Genomic DNA, 17316 nt, shown 5'->3' on the forward strand with positions numbered 1-17316 from the left:
CCAGGTTGCAGTGTGCCATAAAAGCGTCAAGTTAGGTTTGTTGAATGATGTGTGATATCACATGCAGTGCATTCAGAAAGAATTTATTTGCTTTGTCATTTTTGGTAGAAGCCCAGATGATCAGAACTTGTTTACTCTTTTAGTGAATTCTCCCAAACATTAGTACCACTCAAAATGTTTTCCAGTGAAATAGAAATGTTGACAGGATTGGAGCCTGTGCTTATCACTGTCATTAGCAAAGGAATAATAATCAACCCGGAGAAAACGAGTGGGAGGAAAAATTGTTTTTCAAACCACATTACTCAGAAACGCTCTTGATTACCCTCTTGCAGAATCTATTGATGACTGTCCCAGTAACTGCTTTGGGAACGGTGACTGTGTTGCTGGAACATGCCACTGCTTTTTAGGATTCAAAGGACCCGACTGTGGGAGAGGTGAGTCAATCCTTCTGTCATAATGACTTTATTGATCTCCATCATTCAGATACATAACGTTTTAGAGTGCTAACCAAATTTAATTCACTGCGTGACCAGAACAAAGGAATTTTAATCTTACAATTATTTTTAATTGTTCTTCAGAACCTTCTTATTAAATCTGGCCTTGCTGCTCCAGATGATTCATTTTTTTTACCTCTATAGCTCCTAATGGAGTATTATGTTACATATAAATGAACACTTGAATAAATGTATAGAGAAGAAGAGCTTTAGATTGAAGGACTGGTAATGACTCATTCCTTTGATTATTGAAATCAAGGCTGTATTTATTTTTTTGGCAAATTAAAAATAAATCAAAAAAACAAGTTAAGGCAATGTGTTAAAATGATATTAGTGTGTTTGTTTTGGTTATATCTTGACACATACTGCCATCTGTTATCCATGTGTTGATCAGCACCATATTTTACACTTTTCGTTCAACTTTTTTTAAATTTCATTTATTTTTTTCAACAGCGATTGTGAAGAGATTAGATATTTTTAGTTTGCGTTTGTTAGAATTTAGGTTACATTTTCACTGGATGCCAAAGTGAAATGATAAGTTGTGCTGCATGTCGTACACCGGAAAGGAAACCTTTAATCATTCTGGTCAGAGGCTCATTGCCAGATTGAGGCTTTAGCTCACACTCGCTATTCTTTGAAGCTATGGTTGGAGGGGTCCATTCAAATGGATGTATGCTCTGTGCTCTTTTCAAAGCTGCCTGTCCGGTGCTGTGCAGTGGGAATGGTCAATACCTTAAAGGTCGCTGCATGTGTCACAGTGGCTGGAAGGGCGCTGAATGTGACGTTCCCACCAACCAGTGCATTGACATCACATGCAGCAGCCATGGGACATGTATCGTGGGAACCTGCATCTGCAACCCGGGCTACAAAGGGGAAAACTGTGAAGAAGGTAATTGTTTTGATAAGTCATGGTAATGTATCCCAAACTTATAAAAATTCTGCTTTGTATGGCTGCTCTAACCACCATCTTAGCTCGTTAGCACTTGACATTTTAAAAGGATACTCATAATGGAAATGGCTATTAAGTTGGTATGGCTTATTTAACAGTCTGTATGGCAGTAAAGACAGGACATCCGCCATGAAGAGCATCATAGCCATAACACTTAAAAATATGCATCCTAGGTGACTTTTCCTGTATAAATCATGGATAAAAGGCATTACTTTAGTCAAAACTATCCATTCATAGTTTGAAATTCAGACACCAAGTCTGATGTTAATCCATTAGGAACTCCACATTCATGATACTGGATAAGGCTTGACCAGATAAGATTGAAGGAGCCATTGTGTTTGTCAGCTCTTGAAGGCTCTCATTTCAAGATGAAAAATGGAGCCTGGGAGTTTGATAAATGGGGGTTTGTGACATCCATAGGCCCCAATTCTATTTTGGGTGGAGTGTTAGCCATAAGGAATAGAGGGGAATGTGGACGACGGCCCTTTAACATTTTTACCTTTCTTCCGTGCGACCTTCAGCCACAATGATTAATTGCCAGGAGAGAGTTGCTTGTCAGTTAGCCTCTGATCTTTGTGCCTTGTGCCCAAACCATCTGCTAAGAGGCAAGAGATCCTGTTTGTCTTACTATAACGGCCTTTATATCCATTTATGTCATGGTAAAGGGGAGCTGCCATGGCGCGGCCTGCTGCTCTCAGTGGCTAGACATTGCTCCTGCTTCGCGCCCATTTGCCATCTGTGTGTACCATGCAGATATTGTCTGGTAGAAACAATGTCATTATTGTGATTGCGCTATACAAAGTGGGCACTCATTGGACGGCATGTCAAGGGAAGAGATACTATAAAAACAATCATTCATTTAATATTTGCATACAAATTGAACTTACACAGTGTACACTGATACAGCGCAAGAGTTCCTCAGTCACAGTGATCTTCAAATTGTCTGTAAGCTAGTCAAGCATGCACCTGCCCCAGGCTTTTCTTTAGTTCACCCCTTTTTCTCCTTCACAATCTGTTAAAGTGATTGGGCGTGGGGGGTGGGGTGCTTATTCTCAGTTATGAACTACTCATCTTCATGGCTTCCATTTTATATAAACATGCTCCTACTATGGTGCCTTCCCTCTTTGGGAGGAATGTTCAGTATCAGATGATGGGTCTGATGGGTCTGTGCCATAAGCCCCAGTGTGAAGAAAGCTTTTTAATTTGTCTCCAGTTTGAGAGAAAGTCGGCTTCCTCTTATCATCATCATCATCATGATCTTTGTACCCCAGCTGTACTTTATATATACATGTGCTAAACCAGTTGCACTGCCCACTGCCTTTGTCCCATTACTGAGGCTCAAATAGAGACAACAGGTTGCCTCTGAAAAAGCGTAACAGCAGGTGACTGGTGTGTCTAACATTGTCTCTTTGGACCCCTTTTCAGTGGACTGCCTAGACCCAACATGCTCGGGGCGAGGGGTATGTGTCCAGGGAGAGTGCCACTGCTTTGTGGGGTGGGGAGGGCCAGGATGTGAGAGCCCCAGGGCCTCCTGCATGGACCAGTGCTCTGGACACGGAGCTTTCCTGGCAGACACCGGAACCTGCAGCTGTGATCCCAACTGGACAGGCCATGACTGCTCTACAGGTGAGTACTTCCCTCAAATGAGAGAAAACATTGGCACAGTTCCTTCTCACTGGCTGGTGCTGATTTAGCTGTAATTACCAAGTAGAAAAACATGAGTGCATTCACAGAAAATATTGCATAGGTTAAATTAAGTTAGACTGGAATATGTTTTTTTTGTTTGTTTGTTTGTTTGTTGCGGTGTGGAAACAACATTTGGGCTATCATCTTACGTGCTTATGAAAGTATCAACTTCTTAAAGATGGATGATTATAGACCATTGTATAGTAAACAAAAGATAGTTTCACTATGAAGTGAGTCAGTAAAGAAATAAAGAAACTGTGGTATAATACAGAAGTTGAAGATTTCACAGTTTTATAATAGCTGTGTTCCTCAGCTTTAGCGATATTTCTCAGTTATGTAATCTCTCTTTTTTATCACTCCTCAACTCCTGTCTTATAGCCATCACAATCTGTGAATATTTTACAGAATCTAGTATAATTTCTTACCCTTTAGTATTTTGCAACTTTAGTTTAATACCTCACAACTGGCAATAGCATGTAATAACCTTGAATCTGCCATCAGTCCTTCCTGATAACATCCTTGCCTTTTTGTCAGAGTTTATTTCACTGCTTGATTCAGTATAGCTTTGGTAATTGCAAGGCTCCTCTCAGAAGTAAACATTTCTGATGATGCTAAAAGAAAATGGTTCACATAAAAGCCTCAATTATTCACATCATTGATCAGTTGGAGGTCCACAGCTAGCAATCAAACTCCGGTTGATTTTGCTGTAAATGTATTTCTTTTACGAATGGTTTCATCCTCAATCTGCACATGCTTTGTTGGCACCCACAGAAAGGAGGGGAATGCATGGCAGGGATATTGTCAGAGGCGTGATCTAATGCAACTTAATGCTCTTTCTTGAGTTCTGGATTTTCTTCATGTTGGCACAAGGCTCACAGCTGATGATAACTTTTTCTGCTCCGGAGGATTGTTCCCATTGTGTTCATTTTGTCCATGGGGAATGTTCTCTCTTGGTAGTCAAGAACAGGCTGAATGTGAGTTACAGTTTCACAGCTAGAATATACCTTCTCGAGTCTCTAAGGATGAAAAAAAAGTTCTTCAAAATTTAGCTTCAGCTCTGACAGCAGACTGTCTGCTCACATTTACCAAAGAAGTATTTTACTGAAAAACCTCAGTGAACTCTGTGGTAGATTGTTAAAGAGCTGTCAAATACAGGTATCTAACATTACTGACTTGCAGTGTTGGCACATGCAAAAGTTCCAGAGAAAAAAGTGGGTTCTTTTTACTGTAAAGGCAGTTGAGGAATTTCAAAACTTTCCACATGTATAAAAGCTCATCTGACACTGTTTTTATGTTTTATGGTTATTCTCTTGCAGATTAAAGCTTCAGATAGCTCTGGTTCAACAGGCCTCTGATGTGTTGATAATCAGTGCATCAGCTCTGTTTTTGTAGAGGCTGATACAGTTGCAGCCTGCAGCTGCTTTCTTTTAAACAACATCATTTGTATTCTCGCAGAATATTTCTGAAATGAGAGTTTTAGTCCGGCAGTAACTCGGATCCACGAATCCCTTTATATTCCAGGCAGACACAATGACCTATTAGGTAATCCCAGGGATTTTGAGGGAAATGGGCAGTTAGTCTGAGTCTGCCTCGCAAAGAAAGAGCTCTGTAAATGATGATGAGTTTGCTCTTTATCCTCCTTTATCCTGTTCATTGTAGAGCTTTCTGTGGTCTAATACAACACTAAGCTCAGTGGTGCAGTAGTACAGCTAGTAGCCTATAACCTTGGAGACTGGGGCAAGAAAAAGATGGAAAGCTTTCAATATATCTTTCAAGATTCTTTAATCCCCCCTACCCAATACTTTTAAGTCACAAACTCATTTTCTCATGTGGCTTTGGAACTGTACAACCTGGGCGTGCACAGTTGGTTGTAATGCTGTTACCAGCCATAAAACAATGCCTGAGGTTTTATGTCCTTTAATATGTGTGTTTTTATGCCATTTTTGCTATTCTCTCACCCAAAGGAAAGTTTGTTTACACAATCCTTTAGTGCAAATGGTAACGGCCATCATGGGGATGGGGGTATTTCTCACTGTGGACTCCTCTGGCCACGGATAATGAGGGTTTGCCTGCAGGCTGTAATTGCATCTTTATCACGTTAAAGGTTTCTCCTTTGTTCCAAGTGAACAGTTGTCTCACAGTCAGTTTGAGTCCGTTTTCTCCGACCAGTATGTGTTCCAATAATTCTGAGAAAAGAACTAAAAGGGTCAGTTTTTACATTTTATTTCAACATACGTGTTAATGAGCTCACTCAAGATGTTTATTATGTTCATTAACACCTCCTATTTAACAGTGTTAATAGAGGATGTAGAACGCATAGTTCCGCAATGAATAGTTATTAGAAAATGATTGATGAACAGACCTCTGTAACTGAAAACTACTTTGTGTACACGTTTTTGTTTCCTCTGTGGGACCTTTTCCAGTATAAACACTGACCTTGTCCAGACCAGTAGTCCTCATAGGGACCAAAGCCTGGTCCTACTGAGGCAAAATGTCAGGAGGTCCTGGTTGAAGTTAGGAGTAAGGTGTGAATTGAGTTTAGGTTAAGTTAGGATTAGGCATGAGTTGGTCAGGGTTAGGGTGTCCAGGCAATGTCCTAACAAGGAAACCAGCTTAACTGATGCAAACATAACTCAGGGTGAAGATGTGTTTTTAGGGCTCAGGTTTAGGTTAGGTTGGGTTAAAACGGTCGAGGTGGGGGCTTAGTTAGGGTTAGGAACAAGCGTTCTAAAATGCAATAAAAGAAAGGGGGGGGGGTAAGGGGCTAGGGAATGCATTATGTCAAGGAGTGTCCTCAGAAAGACAGAGGTACAGGTTTGTGTGTGTGTTTGAGCAGTCATGAGGGGTACTGATTCAAATGCTGCTAGCATACTGTACCTCTAAATCAAAAGTCAGATGTAAAATTAGCATTTGCATAGTTTAACAAAGTGCTGAGCTGTAATTAGCAGGGGAGAGTGATTTTTAAAAAGCTTTTTAAGCTGGTAATGTCGTGTTATGGTTTGTGGGTGAAAATACCCCTCAAATTTAATTTGTAGCAATGACAAAATAGGCACTGTAAAGGCAGTAATTGACTTATTAAAAGATTTTACCTCCAGTTTGGTCCCCTGTGGTCATATTTGAATTGGCTTGGCTAATAAGCTAGGAATACATCGCTATTGTTCCTCGTTGCCCATACCGCTAAGCCTCTTTTATAACAGAATGGTTAATAAAGAGGTTAACATTTCAATGAGATTCATAAGTAATCTGTCAGTGTTTAATTTCTTTGAGCCTTGGTCTTGTCATACTCTCCCCCGAGTTCATGAGACGTGGGTAATGTCCCAGGCTCTATCACAGCCTGTCAGGGAGGTCTTTCAGCTGCCACACAATAGCACCAGCCAAGCTTTACTGTGTCTCTCATGCTCCTTCATTCCATGAATGTACTTCTTCCTCTGGCACACTGCACTTAGGTAGAATTAAAAAAAAACAGCATATTGACATCTCATGCCTCGAATCATTCTGCTGAGCCTTACCTCCCGCCTGTAGCCCACAGTAAAGCACGCGGCAAAGCTATGAACACTAAACGTACGACAAAAGGAAATAAAAATGTACTGTTTAATCAAAATGGTGGAGATGATATTGTTGCTGTTCTTACAAGAAGTTCCAGCTGTGTATTTTTTCCTCTTCACCTCCTTTCTAACAGAAAGAGGTGAATTTACAAAGAGAGGAGGCAAGGAGAAGAATAAGTCTGCTAAGGCCGCCGCAATCCATGTCTTTTCTTTGTAATGGACTTATTAGATTTGTATTGTCAAAAAGGATTCCCCCTTATGAGGTGCAGGAATTTCTTTTCAGCTGCCATCAGACAAGGTAGTGAAGCGTGGCCGCCTTCCCTTGACAATAACTCCTGGATTTGTCTTTTCTTCACCCTTGTTGCCTTGTCCCGTCACCGCCTTGTCTTCCCTTTCCATTCCACTTCTACCCCCTCCTTCCTTTCCGTCTGTCTTCCCCCACTCTCTTTTTTGTCTTTTTTCTGTGTCCCTGTCTCCCACAGAGATTTGTGCAGCGGACTGTGGTGGCCATGGCATTTGTGTATCGGGCACCTGTCGCTGTGACGACGGCTGGATGGGCACTGGGTGTGACCAGAGGGCGTGTCACCCTCGCTGCAACGAACATGGCACTTGCAAGGACGGGAAATGTGAATGCAGTCCTGGTTGGAACGGAGAACACTGCACTATTGGTAGGATGGGAAAAGGTTTTGGTTTCAGGGTGGGGACTGTGTGTGTATGTCTGTGTGATTGGGGGGGGGGGGGGGGGTTGGGGCAAACAAAAGCGTAGGCTGTCTGCCTGCCTGTGTGTGTATGAGGCGCTGGGTGTGAGGGGAAGGGTCCAGTTGGAGAAGAGAGGGAAAAGCATGCTTAATTGAATTTGTGCAACTCGGTAAAGCATGAACAGGTTTACTCAAGGATCTGAGGCTTGCCTTCATGCATTTTAATGTGGGAATGTGCTAAGGTGTCCTTTCATTTTACTCACCCTTTTCCTCATCTCTTTCTTTGCCCCCTTTCCATTTACTATTAATTTCAAATGCTTACATGTGAGTCATTGTGGGCAGGTCAACCACCACGTTTAGCTCTTTATTTATACTAACAATTGTTCTTCTGTAGACGCTGGCAGAAGTTACGTTTTCAAGACCTTGACTGAATGTCAAGAGCTTTCTTGAAAACATCGACTTGCTTAAACCTAAAGTTCTGACTGAGTTTCCAATGTGTTGCCAGAGAGTAAAGTTGTTCAGTACTGTGTGTTTAGCAGAGTATGCCAGCAGTGGCTCATGGGTTGATCATGTTGGCTCTTTTTATAAAAAAAAAAAAAAACCCTTCACAAAGAGAATAGTTAAGAGACAGAACGAGCCAATTTAACTTGCAATGTGTACGCATCACCATTTATTGGGTGATATTCCTATTACGAGTATTTGTTTGTCCTAAGGAATTAGAGATTGTGCTGATATGTAAATACTAGCAACAGCAGATGCAGCCAAGCTGTAATAATATGTAAAAGTTGGCCTCCATGTTTTTGACCTATCTCCTCTGTTTGAAATGCCCACTGCCAAAAGGACAGCATGAAGATATTTTTGAGTTATGGTGATGGATGTTCTGAGGTTTGACAGTATCATTGTTAAAGTGTAACATGAGCTCATTAAGATGAGTCTTTTAATGTAGTTGGCTTCATGATGTTTGAGTGTCTGGTCTGTCAAACCTCCTCTGAACATCATTAGGGACCATCCAGAGGACATGCTATGCAATGCCTGCTCTGCAAGATTGCAACTTTACCATTCTGTTCCTGTGTTTCTTCTCCTCTCCTCAATGTTCTTCTCTTCTCTTCATCAATTCTGAGATATTGCTGTTTTATTTGAATATTCCCAATACATTTGTTTCGTTGTGTTTGTGTTCCTGTATATTTCAGAGGGAAATATTTTTACTCCACATTTACTCCAACATTGTAGTTCAGGTTACTGAATAATATTTTACACACAAAGAATGTGGCATCATATAAAATTTGATGCATTCTTATAGCTTAATTTACCCAAAATAATATATGTTTAAAAAAGAGCTTCATATCGACAAGCGTTGTGTTAATACTATTTTACTTGTAAACATGTACAAGTAATAGATCCACCACTGCTTCGTTGAGAGTTGCAGCCTAACATGGTAACTCATTCATCGTCATGCTACGATCCAAATAGTCAACAAGCATCACAGAGGAAGTGGGAACACAATGGCCGTCTCTTCCCCCCGCTGCCACAGCATTTCAGTGAACAGAAATTTGCAACCTCCACACATTGGAGTCAATAGAGAGATTGAGAATGCCCTAAAGGTTAGAGCTTTGTTACATATTCAAATAGATAAAGATAATTTTTCTCACAGTATTCTCATGCATAGCTTGAAGCAGAGCTGCCTGAGTGCAGAGCCTTGACTCAGTCTGTTAATGTTTTATATGCTGGCCTTACATTATTGATGGGCCTTTTATAAGTGCCATATTGAGATCCCCACTCCCTCGACAAGAATATTCCTCAGTGTCATCCATTAAGAAGCCAAAGATCTCAATTTAAATCAATTTTCATTATTGAAAGCTCTGCGTTGGCCTCAAGCCCCATGCTGTGGAGCACGGGAGGTCCGATATGGCCCCGCCATTGCCAAAGCCTCTGGTGACCTCATCGTCCATAGAGGTGTTCCAAGATTAAAAGCGCTTTTTCGTTGGACATCCTGACCTCCTATTTGATATTGCTTGAGAGATTTAAGGGTGGTAATATGTGCATCAATCACGTTGCTTTTGACATACTCCCCTGAGATATTCTGCCGATCCTGGCAGTTGATAAATGGGGACGGATTGAAATGTTCTTTCTAAACATATCACTTTTTTACTCTCTCTCTCTCTCACTCTTTCTTTATGTCTCTCTCTCATTCTTTTTCTCTGTGTTCCACCCCCCCTCCAATCCCTCACCCTCCTCCCCTCCGTGTCTTCTTTCCGTCTCCATCCCTCTCCCTCTGTGTTCGATTGTAGTTGTTGTGTTGCTTGTAATGCATGATTTCGCTTCATGACTGCACTATTCCTTTTTTTTTTTTATTTATTTACCTTTTGTAATGTAAACTAACACCTTGCCTTGCTGTCTTGTCATGGAAGTGGCACTGTTCAAACCTCCCTTATATGTCCTGTCTTTTATCTCCCAAGCTCACTATCTGGATAAGGTAGTGAAAGGTATGGCATTCCTCCTTCCTTCTATTTTGCCCTCCTCCCATTGTAACTCCAGCCAGCATTAACAAATCATGCACACACACCATGCTCTTCCCCCCACATTGACATATGCAAACACTATGCACCTCTTGTTGCCCCAAACAAGTCATTCTAAAGATCTCCACCTCCCATCAACTTTTTGCCATATTGTCACACAGTAATCTCCACTTAGCACTTTCGCACCTGGTGAGTCAAGTTGTGCTCCTTCCTTTACGTGTTGAATTTGTGGTCTGTGTGCAGCCTCGCTTTCTCAATAGTGGGATGTTGGGAAAGGGGCTTCATAACCTGCGCCATGCATTATGGATGAATGTGCAGCTGTGAGCAGGGCCTGATAGGTGCTGAGGCCGCATCCTATCTAATTAAAAGAGTTCATGGTCTGGTTGGTGCAGGGCAAGCAGGGGGTGGAGGCTCTGCAGCAACACTACCTCTCTGCCTCCAGTACCCTCTTTCACTCTCACTGTGTCCTTGGTAATGGACCACCTGGCATGACGGCGGCTGCCAGAGGAGTCCTTCGAACACTTGCACCCTCACGTTTGGAGCTGTTACAGGCAGACTTGGGCAGAGCTCAGCAGGGGCTCCTCTCTGAAAGCACTGCCAATTAAGTTGAACTGGTGCCAACAGAGAGCGGATCTTTATTTATCCTTGTAATAAACATTCAGAGCTTGCTAATCATCTGTCTCCACTGGCCTACCCAGAGTTGTTTTGTCCATTTGCTCAATAAAAGGACGACTAATGCCCGAACATGTTCAGGAGGCAGGACACTTTCTAATGGTACTGGCCTTCAACAGCGAGTCCATTTCTTCAGGGAAATAAGGAGAAAATAGAGATGGGATTATTTATTTTTCTTAAAATTTTTAATGCTCTGCAATTTAATCCCCATTATCGAATAGTCTGTGTGCCGATGGCTTTCTTTTCTTATTTACCTATTGACACAGACACAGTTAAACGAAAAACCCATGTTTCTACTCCTGAGTGTGTGTGTGTGTGTTGTGTGTGTGTGTGTGTGTGTGTGTGTAAAGTACAAATGAAAGGCTGCAATTGAGAAAACACAATTCCAGGTTGCTCTTGCCATGTGTATAATTATAATTTGTTCTTGAGGGGACAGTCAACATAGCTAAAAGCTTCATTATATTTTGGTAAGAAACTTCTATAACAATATGAATATTATAAAGTGTCTGTCTGTATTAGACAGATAGAGGATCAGAAAGTGATTTGTCAGATAAACTCTTATTTAGTTTTGCTTTTGGGGCTTTTGTTTTTTTTTTTTTAAATCACCATAATTAAGGCATAAATGTGCAATAATATGTATAAATGTGGATTGTTCATTGAATCACGGTTGTATAATAACTCATGTCATTATCTTCTCTTACTCTGTATTGCCACAACCAAAATGCAGCTGATGCATTACTCAGCTAACCCTGTGATCTACAATACTCATCCCTGGTGCTGCTTCTACCTTTATCTTCCTAAATACTTATCTCTGTTTCTTACTTATCGCTGTGTCTAACCTTCAGCTGATCTTTCTCCCTTTAAAAAATGTCTCCCATTCACCTCACCTGTCGCCCTTTCTCCTTCCTTGCTCTCTCATTCTCCCTGTGTGATGTAAGAGCACAGAGACAGCCGCCCCGGTCTCGCTAGTTGATAAAATGGGTCAGCTTAGCATTCTCTCTATCAAGACAGCTTGTTAACAACACAAACTGTGAAGAGACTAATGCGTTTGATATCTTGAGATGTTTCCCTCTGCCTCAGCTTCAGCGAGGGGATAGGAATCATAAGGTACCAGATAAATTCCAAACAGCCCCAGAAAAATGGGCGAGATAATCCCCTGATCTATGCCGTTGTGAGGGCCTATCCAGAGTGAAACACAGGAATGCCTCACCCGTCGTTCTTTTCCAGCCTGCTTTTAGCTCCCCTGGGGGTCACATGCCCGGGAACACAGTTAGAGCAAGCAAAGCCCTCCCCTCCATAATGCCATCGAGCTCAGCTTTATCCACTTCCTACTATTTTATTTTGCATTCTGCTTCTGTTAATGACAGAACACACACTTTCCCTGAAGGGATAATCTTATTGATTTCTAAGAAGAGTCTGGAGACAACTTACAAAAAAAAGAGAGCAAGCACTGATATAGATCTGTTTTCGATAACTAATGCAGTTGTGATGCAGCTCATTCTTTTTTGCAGGCGACAGCAGCAGTGATGCTGTAATCGTAATGATGGTCACATTCGAAAATCACATAAAAACGGATCCAATTATGTGCAAGACTGCCAGCATGTACACCACTGCTCTCATTACCCAGCTGCAGAAGCATAGATACAGAAGGCCAATCCACTGTAGTAATGAGTGAATATTGATTTAGAAGATCCCTCTTATCTGATTTTACTGCAAAGGGATATTAGAAGCTTCACAAAAGGTGTATCATATTAATCAACTTCAGCTGAGGGCCATTATAGCCACTCTCACCCATTTAAAATCTTGAAATGACTTTAGTCTATTGCCACCAGAGAAATATTAACAACAATCCATTGTCATCAACAAGCCTCATTGTTGTCATTGTTTTATTGTGGAGTTTTGTTCACAAGCAATATACAGTATTCATCTGTTCCCCATTAAAGCTACTTTATTTGATATTTCGTGCCGACCTCTGTGTTTGTCCTTTTTTGTTACACAGAGGGCTGTCCTGGTTTGTGCAATGGAAATGGTAGGTGCACTCTGGGTAACAATGGCTGGTACTGTGTGTGCCAGCTGGGCTGGAGGGGCACTGGCTGTGACACCTCTATGGAAACTGCCTGCAGTGATGTCAAGGACAACGATGGAGGTAAAATCACAAAGAACACACAACAATACCTTCTGACACTGGCAAAGCATCAACAGGGACTCTTAAGTAGACATAATTTCACTATAGAATTAACCACCTTTGTGCTTGAGAGTATACTGTACCTGCCTAATGCTTTGCAGGCTAAGTTGTACTCTTATGCAGGTGAGGATGTGGAAGGGCTTCCAGTCAGTCACCTGGACAACAGGTTTTTTTTATTAAAAAGCAGACTAGCTAGCCTAAAGCCCCAAGCATGCGCTGGCCCCAGGAGGAAGTCCCTGCTCTGCCCTCTAACTAGCCCCAAGCAGAGCCAGGCACACACACAGAGCCAGCCAGGGGGCTGCACCACTCTTAAGGCCAAGTGGGAGACGTGACTTCCTTTCTTCCAGACCTCATTCTGGGCTTGAGCTATGCACTAGCATCCCTTATTTATGCAGGGGCTGTTTGTCTCCCCATCACTGTGCAGGGACCACAGGGCAGTGGCAAAGACTGGGTGCTGCTGGGAATTTGACTGATTCCTGACAGCAGGGTTTATTTTTATCACCCATCTGGCCAGATAGGCCCCTGAAAGCAAAGGGTAGGGAGTCCGATGACCCACTTCAGCAAAGTAAAGTGCATTGCACAGCAGCTCTCTCTGTCTTTTATTATTTCATCTAGATTACAGAAAGAGAACCACCAGCATTGCTGGAGGTGTTTGAATGTTCTCCAGGATGAGATGCACATGACATGACTCCAGTCATGTAGTAAAACAGCAGTCAAAGTGAATAATGCCCCAGTGACTCACATATACTGTATATGCTCAGTTTCTTTTGCCAGGTGTTTGTCCAGGTAGTTGTTTAATGAGTGTGTGTGACTTGTTTGACCTCGTCAGATGGCCTGGTGGACTGCATGGATCCAGACTGCTGTCTGCAGGCAGCCTGTCACACCACCTCTCTGTGTGTGGGCTCCCCGGACCCTCTGGACATCATCCAGGAGACACAGATGTCCTCTGCGCAGACCAACCTGCAGACTTTCTATGACCGGGTACGCTTCCTTGTGGGCAGGGACAGCACCCACATCATCCCTGGAGCCAACCCCTTCGATGGCAAGTGAGTGACTTGTGCAAAACTCCCACCAGACACCACCCAGTGTGACATTCTGTAACCAGACGAAAGCTATTATTTTCCTGGGAAGGGATTTTTGACATCATTATTAGATTGAATTCTCTTTTTTTCTACATCATCATTGGTCTTTCATGCCTCAGTTTCTTGTGATATCATACTTCAGTTGAGTCAGTTAAATTAGTAATTGCTGGATTTAATATGTTTCACATTTTAATTCAGCTGCTCAGGATGCTTGACTTTGATTGTATACACAGTTATGCAGTTCTGCTAATTTCCATTAGATTTAACAGTGATCCAGTTTGAATATGCATTATAGCTAACCTCACACAAGTAATGACTTTTCAGGTGCAAGAACAAATCAATCAGTGGCTTTCATTATTTATGTAAGCCAGTGCAATCACAATGTGATGGTTATTGTCAGATCTTAGTGAATGTAAAATGTTTGCTTTTATAACCCAGACCTGTCTGTGTGAGGGAGGCTGAAATGGGCAGTGACTGGTGGAAGCACAGCTAGGAGGATGATGGACAGATGATGATGGACAAACATACAATGTGGCAAAGAGCATTCCCTGGCAAGAAAGGCATCTCATATTCATGTATTGTGATTACTCTTACTGTAATCCATCTGAGGCCCACTCCCAGAGGTAGAGCTCACGACACCTCAGCTATGGAATCTGAGATGCTTTCATATCAGGCAGGATGGCTGTCAATGTCCCATAAGACTCCCCTGCCTGTCTTTGCCTTTGTCTCCTTCTCTTTTCATCTTTAATCGCTTGTGAGGCTGTGTCACCTTATTTGCATCCCACTTGCTTATGGATCTCTCTCATCTTGGCTTATTGTACTACTGTGAAACAAACAAAACAACATAGTGAATAAAATTTTTTTTTTATCTTCTGGTGATAAAATTTTATACAATGGTGTCAAAATTGGCAGGCAAATCAAGATAAACTTCACAGCATGGAGTTGCTATCTAAGGCTTTTTTTTTTTACCATTATTTTTTCAAGATGATGGCAGAAGGTTGTGGTTTCAGACATCACTATTTTTAGTCCAGCAGTTCTGTTGCTTTGAACTTGAAGGGAAAATCAATTTCAAAAGTGTCCCTGCTGCAGCAGGATCATTTCCTTTTTAGTATGATTTGCAACACAACACATCTTAGTATTGGCTGGTGGTTGTTGAGATGTGCAAATGCGTGTTGTTTACTAACCTGGTTGCTGTCTACCATAGTTCATTGTTTGCAGTAAAACATGTTTTCATCTCTGCACTGTGCATGTTCAGCATGCCTTTTAAGCCTTAGTTATTCACCTGTATGTGATCAGATGTCAGTAGTCACTCAGCTTTCAGTTAGAAAAGAAAAGAAAAAAATCAATAAATCAACTTCCATTGAATTCAAACCCCACCTCTTTTTGAACTTTTAGTGGTCATGTCAGCCAATACTTGAGAAAAGCACTTGTAACACACTTTGTGACATTTTCCCTCATTGACATTTTTCTGGCTTTCAAGAACCACTCAACATTTTGCAGTTCTTCACTGGACAGAGGAAGAGGCGTACAGGGTTGAGTAATACTCTTGTCTCTCTCACAAGAAGATGCAGCCATAAATAAGTAAAATCAAGAATCCCGAGATGAGCTGCAAGAGATTGGAGGCCTTGACTCACCTAAAAATATCAGTGTTAATCTATTATTCATGCTTGGTATTCATTCCCCACCCACTGACAGATATGAGCGGTTATGACAGGGGGCTCTAGGCTTCAGATGAGCCTTACAGGCACGGACTTAGCATCTTCCTGATATGCCCGCCCTGGTCACCTGATCATCTCTTTATTGATTCACTAACCACTTCCTCATGCTAGTAGACATGTTGGAGTGCTATTTCTGATGTTTCCCACCACAAAAAAGCTGCAAAGGTGCCACTGAATAAAGCATCTGCCACTGCATAAAATGTCTCGACTCTCTACCATGACACATAATACAAGAGACTGCCAAGGCCCGGCAATGGATGCTGACCAGAATAGTAAACAGGGACTTTGTCCATGGAACAATTCGGGCAAAGATTGATAGCTGGCTTATAATAGCAAGGCAGAAGCCATTCGATTCATTTACAGGCCTGTGCTTTTATTATTTGATTTATAACTTTTATTAGCATTAGGCCATTAATGTCAGAAAATCTCTTGTTTGTTTTTTTCTCACTGTGCACTATACCTTTTATCAGCATTATATCTTTGGAGAGCTAAAAATTTACCTTGATGTCTCCTCATTTTACTCTCCACAGTGTGCAGGGTAACATACAGACAGGGAAATAGGGGGCCGCAGAGACATGCTTATATTTGCAGCAGGGTTTACCCTATAATCAAGTCATTTGCGTGGGTAATGATGTTTTTGTTGCTTCTGTGCTGATGGTACCATTTATTAGCCTTGCTCGTTGAAAGTTCTCTATACTTAAGTCTGGCATCCATTTTTTATTTTGTCTGAAAAACCACTGAGCGGTCTAGTTTCCTCACAATTACATGTCGGTAAAGGGGGCTATTTTCCAATTTTGGGACGAATTTATTTTGTGTGACTGCTGTATGTCTATATGTGTGTGTGACCTTTTTTTTGTTCAGTTTCATTAGCAGTCATTTGTTCTTCAGAGCGACGCATGCCCAGCTCTGTTGAAACAGGCAGTTTGTGGTAAATTAGTATAAAAGGGGATTTTTTTTTTTGGTATTACTGGTCCTCCACTTCTCTCAACATACTATATCCAAAAATCATCTAACAGCAACCTTGATTCACACCCCACTTTTGATATAGATTTTTTTTCCCAGTTCTGATGTCAGATGGAGAGTTTGTTGCTTGTCTGAATGATACAACTTCATCTGCTTCATGTGCGGCAAAAATCTTTGGCAAAATCCACCAAGACTTGACACTAAGTCTTGTTATCCATAATACTCCCTCTTAAAAGAACCTAAACCAGAGATGTTTTCCTGCTGAGTCCGGGGGCCTCACCTGTTTACTTTACACAATATGTCCTCACTTTGCCCTCTGTTTACATGATGTATGATAAACTCGAGGCTGGAGATATTGTGAAGTCCCTTTCGACTCTGTGAATCCTCCTGGACGAGTGAAATCTCCTACAGAGGGGAAGTTTCTGCAGCGAATGCTTCATGATTCCTCCGCTGCTCTTTCTCTCTGTTGTATTTGATGTCAATATTTAAATCATTTGTCTTGACAGCGAGGAATCATCTCCCCATGTGGTTCACAGAGGCAGGAAGGAGATAGTTCCACTTTCACACCTCCATCTGAAGAAAATGTGGATGATTGCTTCTTCAAACAAGACTCTAAAATAAACTGCCGGCATGAATGATTAATCGTAGACAGCCAGGCCAGTGCTGTGTTAACTTTAGTAGTAACTCTATGTGAATGCATCTTGATAGATCTTTGGGAATGAGACTAAGGATTTAGAGCAGTATATCCTTGCTTGTTTACAGTGTAGTGGTGGACAGCCAAGGTCTTCTGAAGGAGACCCGGCCTAAT

The 17316-nt window shown here is 41.7% G+C and overlaps 1 protein-coding gene across 13 annotated transcripts in view; it reads left to right on the forward strand.

Annotated features, from left to right (window-relative positions):
- tenm4 (teneurin transmembrane protein 4) overlaps window positions 1–17316 on the forward strand; it is a 152999-nt gene that overhangs the window by 87186 nt on the left and 48497 nt on the right. For 7 of the 13 annotated variants that reach the window (XM_056374005.1, XM_056374006.1, XM_056374011.1 and 4 more), the window contains 7 exons: window positions 333–434; window positions 1189–1383; window positions 2869–3069; window positions 7157–7342; window positions 9829–9855; window positions 12560–12706; window positions 13575–13791. In XM_056374005.1, coding sequence (XP_056229980.1) covers window positions 333–434; window positions 1189–1383; window positions 2869–3069; window positions 7157–7342; window positions 9829–9855; window positions 12560–12706; window positions 13575–13791 — 1075 coding nt within the window. The remainder of the gene's footprint in view (window positions 1–332; window positions 435–1188; window positions 1384–2868; window positions 3070–7156; window positions 7343–9828; window positions 9856–12559; window positions 12707–13574; window positions 13792–17316) is intronic. The other 6 variants (XM_056374008.1, XM_056374009.1, XM_056374012.1 and 3 more) reach the window with 1 other exon arrangement.

Source organism: Seriola aureovittata, chromosome 4, assembly GCF_021018895.1.
Source record: "Seriola aureovittata isolate HTS-2021-v1 ecotype China chromosome 4, ASM2101889v1, whole genome shotgun sequence".
Lineage (NCBI taxonomy): Eukaryota > Metazoa > Chordata > Actinopteri > Carangiformes > Carangidae > Seriola > Seriola aureovittata.